The following is a 19,060-nucleotide window of genomic DNA, read 5'->3' as shown; positions in this document are numbered from 1 at the left end:
ATATAAAATAATATTATTTTTAATTTCATCCTTAATTATTTTATAATCTTCATCATATTTAGTTTGAATTTTGATTAGGATGGTAGTTTTTTAATAATAAAGTTCAATTACGAAAAGATTAGAATACTTCATTATATATGTTGCTTTTTTTTTCCAATAGGAGATGAATTAAAAGGACTTTTAAGATTTTTTTTCTTTCAATTTCTCAATAAAACCCTATTACAATGGGTATTTTTAAACAATGTTCTCGCTTCTCCTTTAATTATTAATTAAGAAATAATCTAAAAAGTTGTCACTATCCAGGAATAGTTAATGAAAATGATAATAATAAAAAAAGACTAAAACCAAAGTCAAGCTATTAATGGAAATTTCAAAGCAAGAGCTGCACATGTGTATTCTCGAAAACACATGATATGTCAATTGTTAGCGTCCATGTTACTGATTAATTAATTAACAACAAATAATATAAAATGCAAGGTTTTTTTTTTTCACCGGACACTGTTTCTTGAAATATAATATATAAAATAAATAAAATTTTATAATATATAAAATAATTAGTTACACCTGTGCATTGTTAACTACGTCATGCTATTGTTATTTTTCATTTCTTAGAACATGTGCATTGTTGAAAAAACATGCAAGATATTGATTAATAAATAATCTAAAATCAAAGGTATATGTCATGTAATAAGTTAATGAAAGTTTTTTTCGTTGTTCCCGTAACGATGCTTTCACTTTATTCATTAATTAATATAAAATAAGTTATATCTTCCATCTACAGATGCATCATTGCCTTTTCTTTTCTTTTTTTTTTTTTTTTTTTTATGGAGAACTCAACATGTTTTAAAATTAAATCACACTCTATTGTCAAAAATTAAGTTATATAGTATTAAAATCATTATGAAACACTTACTTAGTGATTTTAATTGCCTTTTTTTTAAAAAAAAAAGAAAAAAAATTAAGGGGGCAAACACTCTTACGAGGATTTCTACCCAATTTTAAAACTGGCTGCTAAGATACATACACGAGGTTAGCCAAACCTATTTCCTGAGCTAAATAAAAGATTGCACGATCCCAGTCAACTCTTCTACTATTTTTTTATTTGTTAATTTTTTGTCTTGCTTCAGGAGGCCTTTTTTTTTTTCCGGGGAAGGTGTGAGCAGAAGGGGACAGGTTATAAAGTGATAATCCTTTTCTAAAGCTGTAACGTCGCAGAATTTATCAGGATTCAAAAGTCTGTGGGACTAGAAGATTAATAAGGAGAGGAAAGCCAGAGGCGCAAAGAAGCGAACCTGACGATTCGACATTGTGAAGGATAGGCTGAGCTAGGTAAGAATATATACTTCCTCCTAACTTGTTTAAATCCCTTCGTCAATGCATTCTCTGAGTGAAGATTTGCTCTAGTAAAGCCGTGTGTTTTTATGCTCTGTGTTAAGGTTTTCCCTTTCATTTGTAGCTGTGCTTATAACTATGATGATCGATACGGAATTATATGGTTGCTTTTTTTCCTGCATGCTTCACTACTTTCCTTTTTATGCTATGTTAAACAGTGCATGGTTGGTGTTCCTTGTTTTCTCTTGTGCCATTTAATCAATCATATGGTAAAATCGAGACCTTCCCCTATTCATTCAAGCTTCAGTTTTGACTTACGTGATCTATTGTGGTGTCGGATGAGAGTTAGAGCCCGATTTGTATTGTGATAGTAATTGTTTTGTAAAGTATATTTTGCTTCGAAATATATTGTAATAATATTTATTTTTTAAAAAAATCTATTTTTGATATTATCATGTCAAAACAATAAGAAGAAAAAAAATATAAATGTAAATTGAAAACCTTATGCAAACATCTAATTAAATAAATTGAGAAATATTTGTGTAAATAAATTAATAAAAAATCATTAATAATAACTAAAAACAAAACATAAAAAATCAAGACACACATGTAGATTAAGATATTTGATATCACAACATAGAACATTTACCTGGTTGTGTTTACTGAATTTATTTATTAAAATTATTTTTTTATTCAATTAAATGATAATGAAAATAGATACACTTTTGGAATTGATTGAATAAGATAAAAGAGACAAAAAAACTATGCAAGGCTAGACATATTAGAAGTATTATCTACAAATAAATATTTTTTTTAAAAAAAGTTCATCTATATAAAATATATAAAAATTCATAGAAGAATTAGTATCTTCAAAGATTAAATACATACAAAATAATTTTAAAAAATATATTTATTAAAAAAAAGCTAAATAAGCAAAATAAAAAATCCACAAACCATGGATTAACCTGCAAAACTTGTTATCTAGGTCATGAGATTGGAATAACTCCATTGAAAATAAAATTAAAGAGAATCACAAAGTCAATCTTAAAAAAAAGCTAATGTTGAACAATGAAATAAAAAAAAAGCTAAAAAAAGATGTCGACTCACATCAACTTTTCAAATATGTGAATTAGATTATTAGACCGAAAACACCATACATGGAAAAACAGTGAAGTCCAATCCCTAACAAATCAAATATTAAAGGATAAAATCAGGAAAAAAAATCAATAACACAAAATGATATGAAGTAAAAAAAAATGATAATTAAAAGAATGAGGATGAAAATTGAATTAAAAAATTAGAGGACAACAAAATATTTTTTGATTGGAGGGTTAAATTGAAAAGAAAAATAAGTTTAATAAATTGAAAAAATAATATATAACAAATTGAAATTGAAGGAATAAATTGAAAACAATTTTTTTTATAAAATGACAAAAAATAAATAAAAAACCAAAAGAATAAGGATTGAAATTGAAAAACTAAAAAAAAAAATCCACCAGCAACAAACCACCCCATCTTTGTTGTCATGCATCGCACCAAGAGAAAGAGGATGTGACGGTGCCTTCAACAACATAATAGAAGGGTAAGTTTGGTCATCGAGCGCTGCACACATCGATCAAAGGGTGCAAGCACCTATATTGCATGCACTAACAACTTTTAGATTTAAATATTAATTTATCAAGTGAAAAAAACCAAATTGCCCTCCATGTTTATGAAATTAACAAAAAAAACATATATGAAAGGAAAAAAATACCCCTGGATGCATGGCTTTTATATTTAAACTTTTTTGAACTTTTTTGTATTTTTTATATTTACTATAATGGTATGGAAATGGAACCATTTGATACTAAAATTAATACTTTTCATGATCAGTTTAATCGATATCAATTAGCCACTTTCTCTCTCTTTATTATTTTTAGGCGAGTTTTTAGGAATTGACAAGTTCTTTTTAAGAATTTCGTTGTATTAACGTGGTCTCGATCTTTCTTTTTAAGATTAGAGGTCGAGTAAGATATTGGCACTTGGTGAGGAGTCTTACAGAGTACTTAACGAATGGATTAATTGATTGTCAATAAATTTTGAAACATCCTCAGTAAATTGCTTAGTACTCAATTTATAGATGTTAATCCGCCTAGCCCTCCGCCCTTACCAGTCTTCTAAATTATTTGTTTTTTGTTTACTTAATGTTTTCAATGAAGAGTTTGCTGGAACCAAGAACGTACGTAGCATTACGAGTTCGCTCCTAATTATTAATGAATACAATTGCAGAGAACTTTAAGGTAGACAAAAAATGAAGAGAGAAGGCCAAATGGGGACATATATAACTGTAGCGAAGGATGTCTACCTAGCAGCCTTGGAAGAAGACTGGGATAGGATGATACGTGCTTGCAGTGGCAGCAGTGATATGTACGTGATGTCTCCAGTAACGGTTTCGGAAGATACTCCATTGCACCTGGCAGTGTATAGCAAAAAAGTTTGGCCGCTTCAAGATCTACTTCATATTGCCGATAAAAATCCAAAGCTCGGGAATCCATGTACAAAAGAGAACGCGTATAGAAATACAGTTCTTCATGAAGCAGTTTTTGCTGGAAATATGGAAGCAGTAAAGCACTTACTCCAGTTTACCCCTAAAGAACAGGGTGACTATGATCCTTCAATGCAACTTCAGACTAAAAACGCGCTTGGGGAGACTCCATTGTATAGAGCTGCTGCATGTGGTAAGAAAGAAATAGTGGAGTATTTAGCTGGACAAACGAGCCAAATCTTAGAGGGAAAGCTATCAGAGGATCACAGCAAGAGAGAAGATTCAAAGCCGATTCTTCATGCTGCCATCCAAGGACAACACTTTGGTTTTGTTCTTAAACCTTTTATTCTCTCTCAAACGAGACTCTTAAGACATGTAGCACACACATTCATCCCCAAACACTTTAGGTACAACTTAAATCTACAATTTATTAGGAAAAAAAGAAAGTAAAATGACATTATACTTTCTAAATGCAGACACTGCTCTGACGTTGCTGAAACTGGATCCATCACTTTATGAAATGAAGGACAATCAGGGAATGACCTGTCTTCATGTCCTTGCTGGGATGCCTAGTGCTTTCAAGAGTGGACATGCACTGCGCCCAATTACCATTACAAACTTGTTCTACCGTTGTATGTTTGATGCAACATTTTTTCTTCTATTTATTTATTTTTATGATCAGCGTTAATAAGCTAACCCCAGCTCGAACATCTGCTCTCAAGGCAAGCTGTTTAAACGGCTGATTAAACACTGCTTTTCGAGTTTTAATTTCTTTTCTTGGAGCATGTTAAATTGCTTACACTACTTTAAATCCCAGAAGGTTTGATTTGACTTAAGTTGTGAGTTTTTTGCAGGCCTTTCCGCCGCAAAGGGTGATGGCGACCAGAGCCGGAGTAAAAAAGGTACTGAAGATAAACTATTTTGCCATCTTGGACAGCCTAACTATTAAATTGATAATAATAATTTTCCACTGATGATGCTCCCTGGTTCTTGTGGTTTTGAAATCGAGCAAGTATAAACAACAACCACACTGCTCATGCAACAAAATCCTCAGTAAATGCCGACAGGAATTCGTCGAGGGACGAAATTTCCTGCTGCCAAGCAAGAAATATAATCGGCCTTATACTTAGAGATTGGGAGGTAGACCGCACGAGCTGGCCTGATGGATTGTTCCAGTCTCGAGCTTGGGTTTAGCGTTTCCCTATGGGGCTAGTACTGTCCACCCGAATATATATAACTAAAATAAGAACTGCCATATAATCTTTCTAACAAGCTTTTGAAAATGTTGACATTAATCCTTTCAAGAACACATGCTTGTGCTTGGGAAATTGTTGAAAAGATAGGAGAGAAGCTAGCTGTCACGGGGTAATTTTTCGCTCCGCGAATAAACTCGTGTGGCAGCCTAGTCCCTCACCAGACTCAGCCTTCCCTCTCCGATGTCACTCGTGTTTACCTAGCAACTTGTTTCACTCACCCAAGAGGTTTCCCACACTTTCTCTCATTACGTAGACAAGCGGAATACACAAGTAGATTGCACACCACAAAGCACACCGAGAATACAAGAAGAACTCTCAACCTTTATTTATCTCGTCAACAAAGGATTACACAATGTGTACTATGCACAGAATTCGCATGCTACACAACCAAGCTTACACACGTTATTTCCTCTCAATGCATCCTCTCTACAACTAAGAGCAACAACAACTATTTATAGCCAAGTATGTGAACTGCAAGGCTCATCCATGATCTTCTATTTTTCAGGACATAGTGGGGCACTTTCTCTCCCATGTTCTCCATGATCTTAGCAGCTTGGAGAGCACCCCAGTTATGCTCCCACGTTCTGCCCCCATGATGCTGCCACTTCACCCACATTCTGCATGCCAACCTGGCAGCCCCATCTGCGTCAGCTGTTGAGTCACTTGTATGCCTTGGACAGTCTTTTGTTCAAGTTTCAGATCGTGCCAAGTCGAACCCATGACTTGCACGAGTTTTCCTGTCTGGCCTGGACATTCCAGCGTCCAGCCCATGTTCGTCAACAATCTGCGCTGCCGATTTTTCTTTGACGAACCTACAACCGCATAAATCTGCGCTGCCGATTTATCCCACTGTTGGCATAGTTGCCAGTAACCTTAGGCACTGTTTTGGACAGCCTGCCAAAGTGTGCACCTCGTGCACTTTTAACACTGTTACACTAGCCTACAGTATGATCACAGTATGGATAGAACATTAGAAAATATCTTTTTTAAAAAAAAACACATCTTTTTCTCCTTTCTGAGAGTCACTTGAACGGAGGGAGTACTCTTTGACCTCGCCGACTTGGGAGGTTTTCCTTGTCTAAATGGGTTTCCTAGTTTCAAAAGATAAAATATTAAATTTTTCTGATCCGATTAGACTAAAAGAAAATGGATCTTGTTATGGTTATATTTGTAAAGATCCGAGTTGCCGAGCTAAAAAGGCTCCATTCTCTTTTTTCTAGACCTAGGAATTTCAGCCTCTTCTGTTCCTCTTCTATGATGTGATAATTTCACGGTCATGTATCTCACTATGAATCCAGTTTTTCAAGCTAAATTGATTTTCCCTTTTTCCGTGATATGGTCACTCGTACAGAGATCTAGGATCAGTTCATATCATTTGATGATCAAATTGTTGATGTGCTTACCAGATCTCATTCATCTACGCGCTCTGCATTCCATCGATCTTATTTGAATGTGGTGCCTTCTCCATATTCAACTTGCAAAGGCATGTTGAGGAATAAAATCATCTGACAGAATAGGAGAAGCCAGAACAGAAATCCTTTTGTGATACTAATGATACATACATACATACATACATATAGGAAGCAACAGTCAGTAGCTGCTTTGTGAATGATTTTTCCGCAGCCTTCTATTTGGGAAACTCCGGAAAAGTGACATAGGAGTAGAAACTTGTACACTTCTCACCAAAGTTGAACTTTTGTATTTTTTCCGGTATACTCCTCTGGTCATATTTGCAGAAAATTCATTATCTAGCTCTGTCGGTGTATATCTCACATATGAAGAATCATGATAGGATGGCCTGTGGTGGAAAGAATCCAGAAAGAAAAGCACAAGCATGAATCTGCATTGGAACTTGCCCAGGAGCTTATCAAAAAGAACCAGCGTAAATGGTGGCAATCTATCAAAGTGAAGCCTACCAAAGTTAATATCGAGACCCCTGGTCAAGGAAGCAGAGGAGGACAAAGTGAAAGGCAAGGAGGGGGCGGAATCCCGGGAGTAGGAGGCGAAGGACAAGAGGGGGCACGAGTAGGAGTGGACACAGGAAAAGGAGGGGGAGGAGGAGAGGTAGAAAATAATGAAAATGTTCAACCAAAGATTGAAGAAAATAGAAGACAAGACAGGCCTCCTTCACCTCCAAACCCGTTGTTTATAGCAACTAGTAATGGAATAGTGGAGATTGCTGAAGAGATACTTGATAAATTTCCTCAGGGTATTGAGCTTGTTAATGATGAGGGGCAGAACATATTGCATGTGGCCGTGATGCATCGACGGCGGGAGATTTTCGGTCTTGTAAAGAAAAAGAATATACTAGTGACCAGGCTGAGTTCGAGCGTAGATAATAATGGCTTCACATTGTTGCACCAAGTTGCACACGTGAAGCACTACAGCGGAGGAGCCAAGCCCGGCCCTGCTCTCCAGCTACAAGAAGAAATAAAATGGTTTAAGGTGAGCTAGCTACTCTTAGTACAATCGTAACCCATGCCATATTTTTATGAAATGCAGTTCTTTATTCCAAGCTTTAAGTAATATCTGTTCGTTAATTACAGAGTTTTCAATTTGCCTATATTTCAATTTACTTGAAAATCAGTGAAAGGCAGCTCTTTATGCCTCGCAATAAGTAAAGTAAGATTGTACTTTAAATGCACAATCTGTTGCTTTAATAGAAGAAAAAAGAGAATATGTGCCAATGAAAGGGAAACCCATTTACCTATAATAAATGACTTTACCGACACTGATGAATTTGTTTCCATGTTCTCTGTCCGTGCAGCGAGTGCAGATGGTGGTTCCACCTTCTCTGTCCGAGCAGCGGGTACGGTGGGTGCTTCCGAATGAAAAGAATGACAAACTCATGACTGCATTCGAGCTCTTCCAAGAGGAGCATAAAGGTCAACTCAAGTTGGCGCAAGATTGGATCGAGAAAACCTCTCAGTCATGCTCAGCAGTAGCCGTTCTTTTGGCCACCGTTGTCTTTGCTGCCGCTTACACTATACCTGGAGGTTCTGACGATCGTGGCTTTCCCATTTTCCTTCACAATCGTTTCTTCATAGCTTTCACTGTCTTGGATGTTACCGCCTTAGCGAGCTCCTTGACCTCAGTTGTGATGTTCCTTTCTATCCTCACCACTCCTTTTGAATGCGAGAAATTCTATCACAATATTCCTCGGAAACTGATATGTGGCTTTACTTTGCTCTTCTTCTCAGTGATGACAACCATGCTTGCTTTTTCCTGCACTCTTCTTTTAGTCGTTCGCTTGAAGAAGCAATGGACCACAGGTCTGATGTCCATTGCTGCTTTCCTTCCCGTGTCAGTATTTGCAGTAATGCAGTTCCCTTTATATGTCGCATTTATGACTACTATGAAGGACTTCTTTAAGGAAGTCGTGAAGTTTCTACCTTGGATCCACCTCCCTTTCCGCTCCCATTTCAGGCAAGGGAAGGCCAGAAGAAGATGATTGGCATTTTGAAAAAGTACCTGTTTGCTTCAATATGTGTCTGGAGACCTACCATCGTCTTCAGTTAAGTATTTACTTGTTTTTTCCTTGTAACAAACCCTTCTTTATGGGAGTCAGTCAGTGCCTCTGTCATTTTCTCTTATGATCAGGACACTAAATGAAAAATAAAATATTTGTGATCCAATCTGAAGCAGGGCCGAATCATTCTGGCAATGAGAAATTCCATCATTGATTATCTTTTTTTTTTTATAATCATCGAGAGTATATTGAGAAGGCCATAAAGCGAATAACCAAAGAGAAATACAAGCAATATAAAAAATTAAAAAAAAAAAAAAAAACTGATCTACTACAGCAAATAACAAGAAGACAACCTAAGATTTCTTATTACACCATAATTTGATGCCATCAGAAGATCTTAAGAGGTCATTTCCTGTATAATTAAAGTTTGAATATTGAGTATGCAACCAAATAGCAACCCGATGAAGGATGGTGGAGAAACAATCAAACAAGTTTATAGCTCCCTCCTCAAAAACAATTTTGTTCCTCAGCAACCATATACCCCAAATAGTACTACTTGAAATTAATCTCCAAGCTGATCTTTGGAATTTGCCATGAACCATTTCGGGCCACTGCAGAAGAAGCAAGTCAATTGTTCTCGGTAAACAACATTGGATACCCCACCAATCCAAAACTTTCATCCAAACACTCCTAGAAAAGTTACAATGTATAAAAAGATGCTCTGAGGTTTCCAAATTTGAGCTGCAAAAGACACATGAAGCTTGTGTGGCAGACAAAACAGTCCGTTGATAGAGAAAAGCTCTTGTACTAACTTTGTCCTGTACTGCCAACCAGAGAAACACCTGAACTTTTGGAGGACCCCTTTAATCCAAACATTGGCTTTGAAGACTCTATCAGTCGCAGAGGAGGTATTGTCAATTAGGGTGCAACACGATTTAACTGAGTAGCTGCCATCAGAATTGCATGGCCATATAAGTTTGTCATCTTTTCCTTGACGAATTATCATTGTCTCCAGCATTGAGAGCAAATGATGATATTGTTGCTCTTCATAAGATAAGAGCTTCCTACGCCAAACCAGATTCCATCGCCATTGATCATTCACCCATTGACCCATGTCATTAACCAAACCATTCCGAAAAGTAGAAATTTGGTAAAGCTTAGGGAAAATGCTACGTAAAACATTTGATCCTATCCACATGTCAGACCAGAAAAGGATGGAGGATCCATCTCCAATCTTGAAATTAATGTTTTTACGCAATAATAAGTCGATGACACTGTTTGGATCCAAGATTGACAAAACATCTTTCCAAAATGGGGAAATCTGACCATGCAATTTTGGGATTCCATTCTCGAAAGTTGGGGAGTAAAGATGGGTTGTTACCTGTTTCCATAAGGCTTGTTCTGGTAAGCTTAGCCTCCATATCCATTTGAAAAGCATGGATATATTTTTTGACATTAAAGAACCCAACCCGAGGCCTCCTTCTTTTCTAGCTTTCACAACAATACGCCACTGCACCTTGCAGATTTTCTTTTGCTTCGCCACTCCAGACCACAAGAATCTTCGTTGAATAGATGTTAGTATATTGCAGACACCTTTGGGCATAAGAAAAGAAGACATATAATATACTGGCAATGAACTCAAGACACTTTTGATTAAGCAGATACGTCCTGCCATACTAAGCATACGACCTCTCCACATGCTCAACTTTCGTCTGAAATTCTCAATAATAGGCTTCCATGTAGACAATCTTTTAGGATTGGATCCTAAAGGCATGCCTAGATAAGAGCAAGGCAACAAATCAAATCTGCAAAAGACTGAATGTGCCATACTAGCACAAGTATCTTCCCCAACATTTATGCCAATTAAAGAGCTTTTATGGAAGTTAATGTGCAAACCTGAACAAATAGCAAACCACAACAGGATCCTTTTAACTGTTTTGACCATATGAAGATTAGCAGGCATGAAGATCAAAGTGTCGTCTGCATATTGTAGGTGACTGAGGCAAAAGTTGTCTCCAAAAGGGATACCTTTGAAAAGATCATTTGAAGCTGCTCTTTGAAACAAAACAGATAATCCCTCTGCTGCTATTAGAAAAAGGAATGGAGAAAGGGGGTCACCTTGGCGAATCCCACGACCCATCAGGAATTCCTTAGAAGGAGATCCATTAATCAGCACTGATAAATTTGCAGTGGAGATGCAAGTGTTGATCCAATTAATCCATTTTTCACCAAAACCCATATGCCTCATAACCTGCTCTAAATAATCCCACTGCACACTATCGAAAGCTTTGTGAAAATCCACCTTAAAGATAAGGCTCGGCACTCTGTGTCTTTTCAAGGAATGAATTGCTTCATTGGCAACCAAAAACCCATCAATTATTTGCCTCCCTGCCAAGAAAGCTGTTTGATTCTCACTAATAAGGTCATGCATAACTGCTTTCAGACGGCTAGAAAGAACCTTTGCCATTATCTTGTAAATGCCATGAATCAAACTAAGAGGCCTGAAATCTTTGAAGCCAACCGGGGAAGCTATCTTCGGAATTAGATGAACATAAGCATGATTGACTCCTTTTGGAAGCCTACCTGTTTTGAAGAAATTCTTGGCCAGGTCTAACAGATCATCTACAATAAAATTCCAAGCAAGCCTGTAGAATTTGAAATTGAAACCATCTGGACCCGGACTCTTGCTCCCATCACAATCCCAAACACTCTGCTTTAATTCCTCCAAAGTGATATCTCGCTCCAAGTTAGCTGAAGAAGAAGCCGAGTGTTTTAAAACCAACAGGCCCTAAACCAATTCGGAATCTATCAGGACTTCTGAATAAGTTGGAGAAGAAGTTAACTGCCGCATCTTTTATGACTGGTAAACCTTCAACAACAAAACCATTATGAACCACTTTCTTGAGATGGTTTTTAGCCCTCCTGAAGTTAGCAACTAGATGGAAGAAACGCGTGTTGCGATCGCCCAGGCGACACCAAATTTGGCGAGACTTTTGACGCCACATGCTTTCTATATGCAAGTTACATTGCCACTGTTTCTTGATCAATGAATCAAGCGAGTTCTGCTCTATAGTAGATAATTGCCCATATTCTGATTTGTTTTCTATAGCTGAAATATTGCTTTGGATCAATGACAAAGCAGTCTCCTGATGCCTAAAACCAACCCTGTTCCACTGTCTGAGCCGAGTTGCCATAAAGCTGAGCTTCTTAATGAGCTTGAACTGACCTGAAAATTCATTGCAAGCTTCATCCCATATACCCTTTACGATATCTTTAAAATTTGGATGATGGAGCCAACAATCCATGAATTTGAAAGGAATCCAACCTTTTTCTGCAGGTGAAACCCCTAGGATTAAAGGGCAATGATCAGAGAACCCTCTTGGAAGCCGTCGAAGAGACAAAAGGGGGAATTGCAAATGACAACAAGGACTAGAAAAAATACGGTCTAGTTTACTCATGGATCCCCCACGAAACCAGGTGTACAACCCCTCTGACATGTTGTACTCGATTAGGTTGCAATCATCAATAAAATGTCTAAAAGCCGTTGAACCCACCTTGTTAATGAAGCCACTGCTTCTGTCACTTCGCAACATAGTTTCATTGAAGTCACCTGCTAAAAACCAAGGACACTCAAAAGCAGCCTTCAGAATACGAAGGTCCTTCCAAAGAAGAAGTCTGTCAGCTTGATTGCAAGGGGCATAAACACCTACCACCGCCCCTGAGAAGCCTGTCAAGGCATTCTGCCCAAATAACCCGATCCAACCATGACCATACTCCACTGATGATACCGCAAACTTAGAGTTATCCCACATAGCCAGAATGCCCCCTTTAGTACCTTCAGCCTCATTACCAAACCAAGAAACATTACTGACGCTCCATAATTGAAAAACCAATCTGTCTTAGTAACTTTGTAACTTAGTTTCAAATAAAAAACAAACCTCTATATCAAAATCCCTGATTAACTTTGAAACTGTCCTCTTCTTTCTAGCTAACCCCAAACCACAAGAATTCCATGAAAGAATCTGCATAAGAAAAGAGATTTAAAATCCTTACAGAACAAAGAGGAATATCTGCTCACTGGGATGCTTCCCAATCAGCCTTCTCTTTACGCCTTTGCTGATTTATATAGGATGTGAAGTCATCTAAATTGTGAGGTTTTTCAATCTGCAAAACCTCTCCTATTTCCAGCATTAAACAAACCTCATCACCCTCAGAAGGTTTATTGTTTTTGTCATGAGCTAGCAAGTTCCTCCTGTTACACCTCTGTATTGTTGAGTCATCAGAATCCATCTCACTCGTATTAACTGTGTCATTCAAACTTCCATCAGCTGTAATCATCTTTGTACGTCGCAACTTCCTTCTTGTTTTTGCAGATAGAGCAATTGCACTCTCTTTTGTGTTTGCATCAGAGTGCAAAATAACTGGGTGATTCATGTGTTGCGGTTCCAGAATTACTATGGCTTGAGGATTATATGTTGATTGAAGGGCTAAATCATTGTTTGATCCAAATGAAATAGAGAGAACGTCAGATGGGCTTTGAGATCCACTGCCATAAACTGGGCTTTCAATCTGGGCCAATATAAGGGAGTCAAGGTCCAAGGCAGCTGCAGGTTTTCTAGCATCTTCTCTCAAAATAGGAGTGCCCTGTCCCATATATACGGTAAGAGCATTGGGAATGGGACTGCTTTTTATATAGCTGCTGTCAGAAAAAGAAAGATTGTATGCCATAATTTCTGGAAATCTCTCTAAAGATGAGGCAACATGTTGATCTTGCACCACATCCAGATGAAGAGCATTGAATATGATAAGAGAGCTGTCGTCAGAAGTTGGTAGCTTGTCTCCATCCTGTGCCAGATCTGAATATTCCCACCCGCTGTTGCCGCCCCCAAGAGTCCTGGTGACTGATGGAGCCACACCTGCTTTGTCCTCATCTGTGTCTACGCCATCACCCACATCAACCGAGTCTTCCTCATCATCCTCATCCCCTTGCTCTAGGGATGTCTGAAAGTCATCCATGGTGTATGAAATAGAGCCAGCAATTGGGTAATGTAACTGGTCCATCTCCTCTATCTGAACCTGATATGTTTGATTATTGAGTTGCAAAGCAATCACCTTATTCACCTTATCCAGTTGTGTACCAATGAGGATCTGTAACTGTGATAGTTCAAAATGCTTGAGAGTAGTTTTATCATAACCTATCATCTGACCAGATCTTTCTAAAATCTTTGTGAGGCATCTGCAATTCCACCCTATAATGGGTAGATTTGTTATTGTTATCCAGGCCATCCGATTCAAAGTTGTGTCAGTCTCAACCCAGGGGCGAACTTCCTCAAAAAATACATCCTAACATTTATTATTCTTCCTCCATGATTCCATTAATATGTCTCTATTATCAAAAATCACAAGGACCTAAGATGCCCCAAGAAAGCGCAGTCCAACAAAATCTATATCATGTTGGATCAGTCCAAAACGTATAGAAGAGTAATTGGATCCTTTTTTTATTTTTCCCAGAAGACATCTCTTTAGCCAAGCATAATCCTCTTCTTCAATATCAATGGAGAGTTTTTCAAAGTAATCATTTGGTCCAGAAGCCACAGGCAGAAGTATTTGTTCCACTTTTCCTTCACTGAGTACCTCTTTGTAACTTCTTTCATCTCTTTCACTAATAGGCACTCTTATAGTTGTTTTGGATTTTGATCTGTCAGGAGCTCTGTTCTCTCTTGGAATCTTTTTATAGTGTCTGGCGAAATTGGCCTTTAGTCTGTGATATTCAAACCAAATGTCATTCACACTCTCTAGCAAAACTTTATCAGAAAAGTTTGATGCTATTGTTACAAAACCAAAAAGACTCCCTGATTTGTTGACACGCCTGGATACATAGAGTTTGAGTACAGAGCCAAACTTGTTAAAAGAAGCCTTTGTGCGATGGTAATCAGCCTATATTGGGAAACCTTCAAAGTAAATTTGTGGCACTAAAAAGTTAAAAGAGTGGTTATTCTGGGTTTTTGGGCTAGAAATATTGTGAATGTGTTTAGGAGGTGGTTGTTGTTTTGGGTCAAGGTGGAGGTGGCTATTGGAAAGGGATTTTTGAATGTTTGTTGATTTGTGGGATTTTAGAAACCTAACCTGCGTTGAGGAGGCTGTATTTTGGATGTTTTGATGATGGTTTGTGGGTTGTTTAGTGATTGAGTGGGTGCTGTTAGCTTTGAGGGTTTGAAGTTTCGGATTGGAAGCCATGATAGATTCTGGGCAGAGCTTCAAATAGCAATTACTCACCAACAATTCAACAAATAACAAATCGCAACGGTGAACAGGTAAAACCAAATCTTATGCAGAACATATCCAAATATCAGCTCAAGTTAATGGTTGGATCTCCATAGATCGGAGTTAGACCAAAACTGACCTGAGATTGATGGACCACTGTTGAGCGTGCATAACTTTTTGTTGGAAGAGTTTCATCTCATCTCCACCGTTCCGAATGTGTAGTACGACCATACGCATCACATATCCAAAATTCAGATGGATCCAACGGTAGAAAGAGAAGAAATAAGCCGGCGATTCTGACTGTTCCGAGAGTGATTTGCCCAGAAATTTTCAAACGGTAAGATTTCTCTAGTGAATTCAAATATGAACGATCGCTCTGGTCAGGATGTGGGAACTATAGTGACACACAACTTACCCAAAATTCGTGTTAATCCAACGGTGAAAGAATGAGAAATCGGCCAGAGACGCTGACAGTTCTGAGGAGGGTTTTCAAAAACCTTCAAGCTATTAGATTTTCAAAATGTGACTGATATCCCCTCCTGTCAGAATGAGGACAATGCGTTACAGAATCTGGTTCTAGAAAGGGTTCTTTTGAGGATGAAGGAGGTGGCGGGCTTGGTGGTGGAGGTGGTCTGGGGAGGAAAGGGTTTTTTACTGTAGCATCTATTCTCTTAGGTTTAATACTCAAGCATGTTTCTCGCTTTCCTTAAGACCAGAGGAAAGATCCATCATTGATTATCTTAATCACCATCATTATATATTTAAGGTGTTTAGGAAATTTCTCGGCAACCACCACTTAGTTTTTGTTTTGAGAGTGTTCGTGAATTAATAAATCATGCTGTCCCTGTTATCTTACGTGTCACATTCTCTCTCTCTTCTTTTTCTTCTTCCCCAAGTGATAAAGGATTTACCGATGCTCCTTTGGCCTTGAAACATTCTCCATTAACATGCTCTAACGATCATAATTACCATCAAAGCATGGATAACAAAATTATCTGAACCCTTGATTTATTTTTTGTGTTGGAATCGCTACTGCCGTAGAAGTTCCTTATTGCTACCAGTATTTGCTAACTTCAGACGCTCTTTTTGCGCTGCGATTGGAGGCTGATTTTCCTCCGCCACCTTTTTAGGTTGATGCATTGGTTAAAAATTGTTGCTTTTGTGCTTACTGCTACTTTTTTTTAAGGCATTATTTTACATTGTAATAGCCATGTTCTGTAAATTGTTTTTTTATTTAAAAATATTTTAGAATAATATTTTTTATTTTTTAAAATTTATTTATAATATCAACTCATTAAAACAATCCAAAAAAATATATATATTTTTTGAAGCAAAAACAAAATCAGCTTTTGAATTAAAAAAAATTAATATGGTGTTGTTAGGATACTGGCATGCAAACCCGACAAGATAAAAGGCAAGAGATAGGATAAAATGAGAAATGAGACACACAAGAATTTACGTGGTTCACCCAATTTGGCTACGTCCACGGGCAAGTATAGAAGGATTTTACTAAGTAATGTGGGAATTACAACCTCTCTCAAATAATAGGAGAACAACTAAGAATCTCTCTATTACTAGGAGAAAACACCTCACTTACTCTCTCACAAATACCTCACAACTTTGTGGGATTACTCTCTCTTCACTCTCCTCTTCTTCTTCTCTAACTTGGTGTGCAAAATAAGCTTGAAGGCATTGCCTATTTATAGGCAAGAGTGAGGGGACAAATGCCATAAATCATGGCACCAATTATGCCATAAATTATGCCATAAATCATGGCACCTAATTATACCAACAACTCCACTAATATTTGTCTTCCACCAATTAATTAAGTGGTGGCTTCACATTCTCCCACTTGAAGACTTTGATGATTTAATCAAGTCTTCACACTTGATCATCTGTGATTCTTCTATCCTTTCTATACTTGCCATCTTCATGCTGCTTACGTTTCTGCTAGGCCAGAAGAGGATCTACACCATATATACTTATCAGTGTTGACTGGTTTGGTCAAAGCATCTGCTGGGTTTTCCTTTGTGTGAATCTTTTGAAAGTCCACACTTCCATCTTCCACCACTTCGCGAACAAAGTGATACTGAACATCTATGTGTTTTGTTCTTGAATGAAACGCTGGATTCCTTGCAATATGCAAGGCACTCTGACTATCACAATACAAAGGAATCTTCTCTTGTTTGTGTTCGAGCTCCTCCATAAGTTTCTTCATCCATATTGCTTCTTTACAAGCTTGTGTAGCTGTTATGTACTCAGCTTCTATTGTGGACAATGCTACAACAGTCTGAAGTTTAGAGATCCAGCTCACAGCTCCTCCTGCAATTATGAACACATAGCCTGTAGTGGATTTTCTTTTCTCAAGGTCACCAGCAAAATCTGAGTCAACATAACCTCTGACAGTAAATTCTGATCCTCCATAACATAATGCAACATCTGAGGTACCCTTGATGTATCTCAAGATCCTCTTAATAGTATTCCAATGCTCTCTACCAGGATTTGTCATGTATCGACTAGCTGCTCCCACTGCTTGTGCAATGTCTGGTCTTGTACATATCATGGCAAACATTAAACTTCCCACTGCTGATGCATACGGTACTCGAGACATCTCCATCCTCTCTGCTTCATTGCTAGGAGACATACTTGAGGATAATTTGAAGTTAATAGGAAGTGGGGTGGAAATTGGCTTACAATCTTGCATGTTGAAGCGACGCAAGATCTTCTTCAAATAATTCTTCTGAGAAAGCCAAATCTTCCTCTTACTTCTGTCTCGGTGAATTTGCATCCCTAGAATCTTGTTTGCTGGTCCCAAGTCCTTTATATCAAACTCCCTAGCCAACTGTGCCTTCAATTCTTGGACTCGATCTTTGTTCGGGCCTATCACCAACATGTCATCCACGTACAACAACAGAATGATGAAAACATTATCTTCTTCAAACCTCTTGTAATACGTACAATGGTCTGAACTGAGTCTGTTGTACCCAAGGCTAATTATGAAGGAATCAAATCTCTTGTACCAACACCTCGGCGCCTGTTTGAGACCGTATAGAGATTTTTTCAACCTGCAAACCAAGTTCTCCTTGCCTGTTTCAGCAAAACCCTCTGGTTGGAGCATATAAATTTCTTCTTCAAGTTCTCCATGAAGAAATGCAGTTTTCACATCTAACTGCTCTAGGTGAAGATCAAATATAGCACACATTGCCAAGACTACTCTGATTGTAGTAAGTCGTACCACCGGAGAAAATATCTCATTGAAGTCTATTCCTTCTTTCTGAGCATATCCTTTCACCACCAATCTTGCACGATACCGCTCCACTTGATCATTGCCATCACGTTTTATCTTGTAAACCCATTTGTTGCCAATGGCCTTTCTTCCTTGTGGTAGCGGAACAAGATCCCAAGTGTTATTCTTGTGCAGAGCTTCAATCTCTTCTTGCATTGCTGTCATCCACATAGATACATCTGTGCTTTTGATAGCCTCATGGAAAGTTGATGGCTCTCCATCCTCTGTTAGAAGACAATATGCAATATTGCTCTCAGTACTATATTCTGAGTGCCAAGCCGGTGGTCTTCTTTCACGAGTCGACCGCCGAACTTCAGGAGTTTCAGACTCTATTTGTTCTTGCTCTTCATGCTCTGGTGCAGCTTTAGAAGAAGTATGATTCTGAGTATTTTCAATCTAGACTGCTGTAGTCTCCTTTAGAATGCTATTATGTTCTTCCATTTGCATTTTACCTTCTGCAAATATGACATCTCTGCTGATGACTACTTTGTGGGCAGTGGGATCCCACAAGCTATACCCCTTCACTCCATCAGCATATCCCAAGAATACACATTTTCTGGATTTTGAATCCAGCTTGCTAACTTCTTGTGTATTGTACATCACGTACACAGGACTTCCAAATATATGCGATCGAGAATAATCAGCTGGCTTCCCAGTCCACATCTCCATCGGTGTCTTCAGCTCAATTGCAGTTGATGGAGATCGATTTATCACATAACAGGCGGTATTGACTGCTTCTACCCAGAATGACTTTCCTAGACCTGCAGCCTTCAACATTGCTCTTGTTCTTTCTAATAGAGTTTTGTTCATCCGCTGTGCCACTCCATTTTGTTGTGGAGTGTATGCCGTTGTGAACTGCCTTTTGATACCTTCATGTTGACAGAAGTTATCAAATTCATCACTGGTATATTCTCCTCCATTGTCAGTCC

At 37.9% G+C, this 19,060-nt stretch overlaps 2 protein-coding genes across 2 annotated transcripts in view; both read left to right on the top strand.

Annotated features, from left to right (window-relative positions):
* Positions 1-1,206: 1,206 nt before the first annotated feature.
* The window catches only part of LOC133675315 (uncharacterized), an 81,782-nt gene continuing 63,928 nt past the window's right edge, over positions 1,207-19,060 (top strand). Inside the window, exons 1-4 of the mRNA XM_062096657.1 lie at positions 1,207-1,329; positions 3,601-4,181; positions 4,333-4,488; positions 4,711-4,734. Coding sequence (XP_061952641.1) covers positions 3,623-4,181; positions 4,333-4,488; positions 4,711-4,734 — 739 coding nt within the window. The 5' untranslated portion in view covers positions 1,207-1,329; positions 3,601-3,622. The remainder of the gene's footprint in view (positions 1,330-3,600; positions 4,182-4,332; positions 4,489-4,710; positions 4,735-19,060) is intronic.
* Positions 6,883-8,747, top strand: LOC133675213 (ankyrin repeat-containing protein ITN1-like). Its single transcript, XM_062096519.1, has 2 exons — positions 6,883-7,557; positions 7,880-8,747. Exons 1-2 carry the CDS (start codon positions 6,898-6,900, stop codon positions 8,561-8,563), a joined length of 1,344 nt encoding a protein of 447 aa, XP_061952503.1. The 5' UTR covers positions 6,883-6,897; the 3' UTR covers positions 8,564-8,747.

Source organism: Populus nigra, chromosome 16 (genome assembly GCF_951802175.1).
Source record: "Populus nigra chromosome 16, ddPopNigr1.1, whole genome shotgun sequence".
In the NCBI taxonomy this organism is placed as follows: Eukaryota; Viridiplantae; Streptophyta; class Magnoliopsida; order Malpighiales; family Salicaceae; genus Populus; species Populus nigra.
This window is presented reverse-complemented; position numbering and strand designations above follow the sequence as displayed.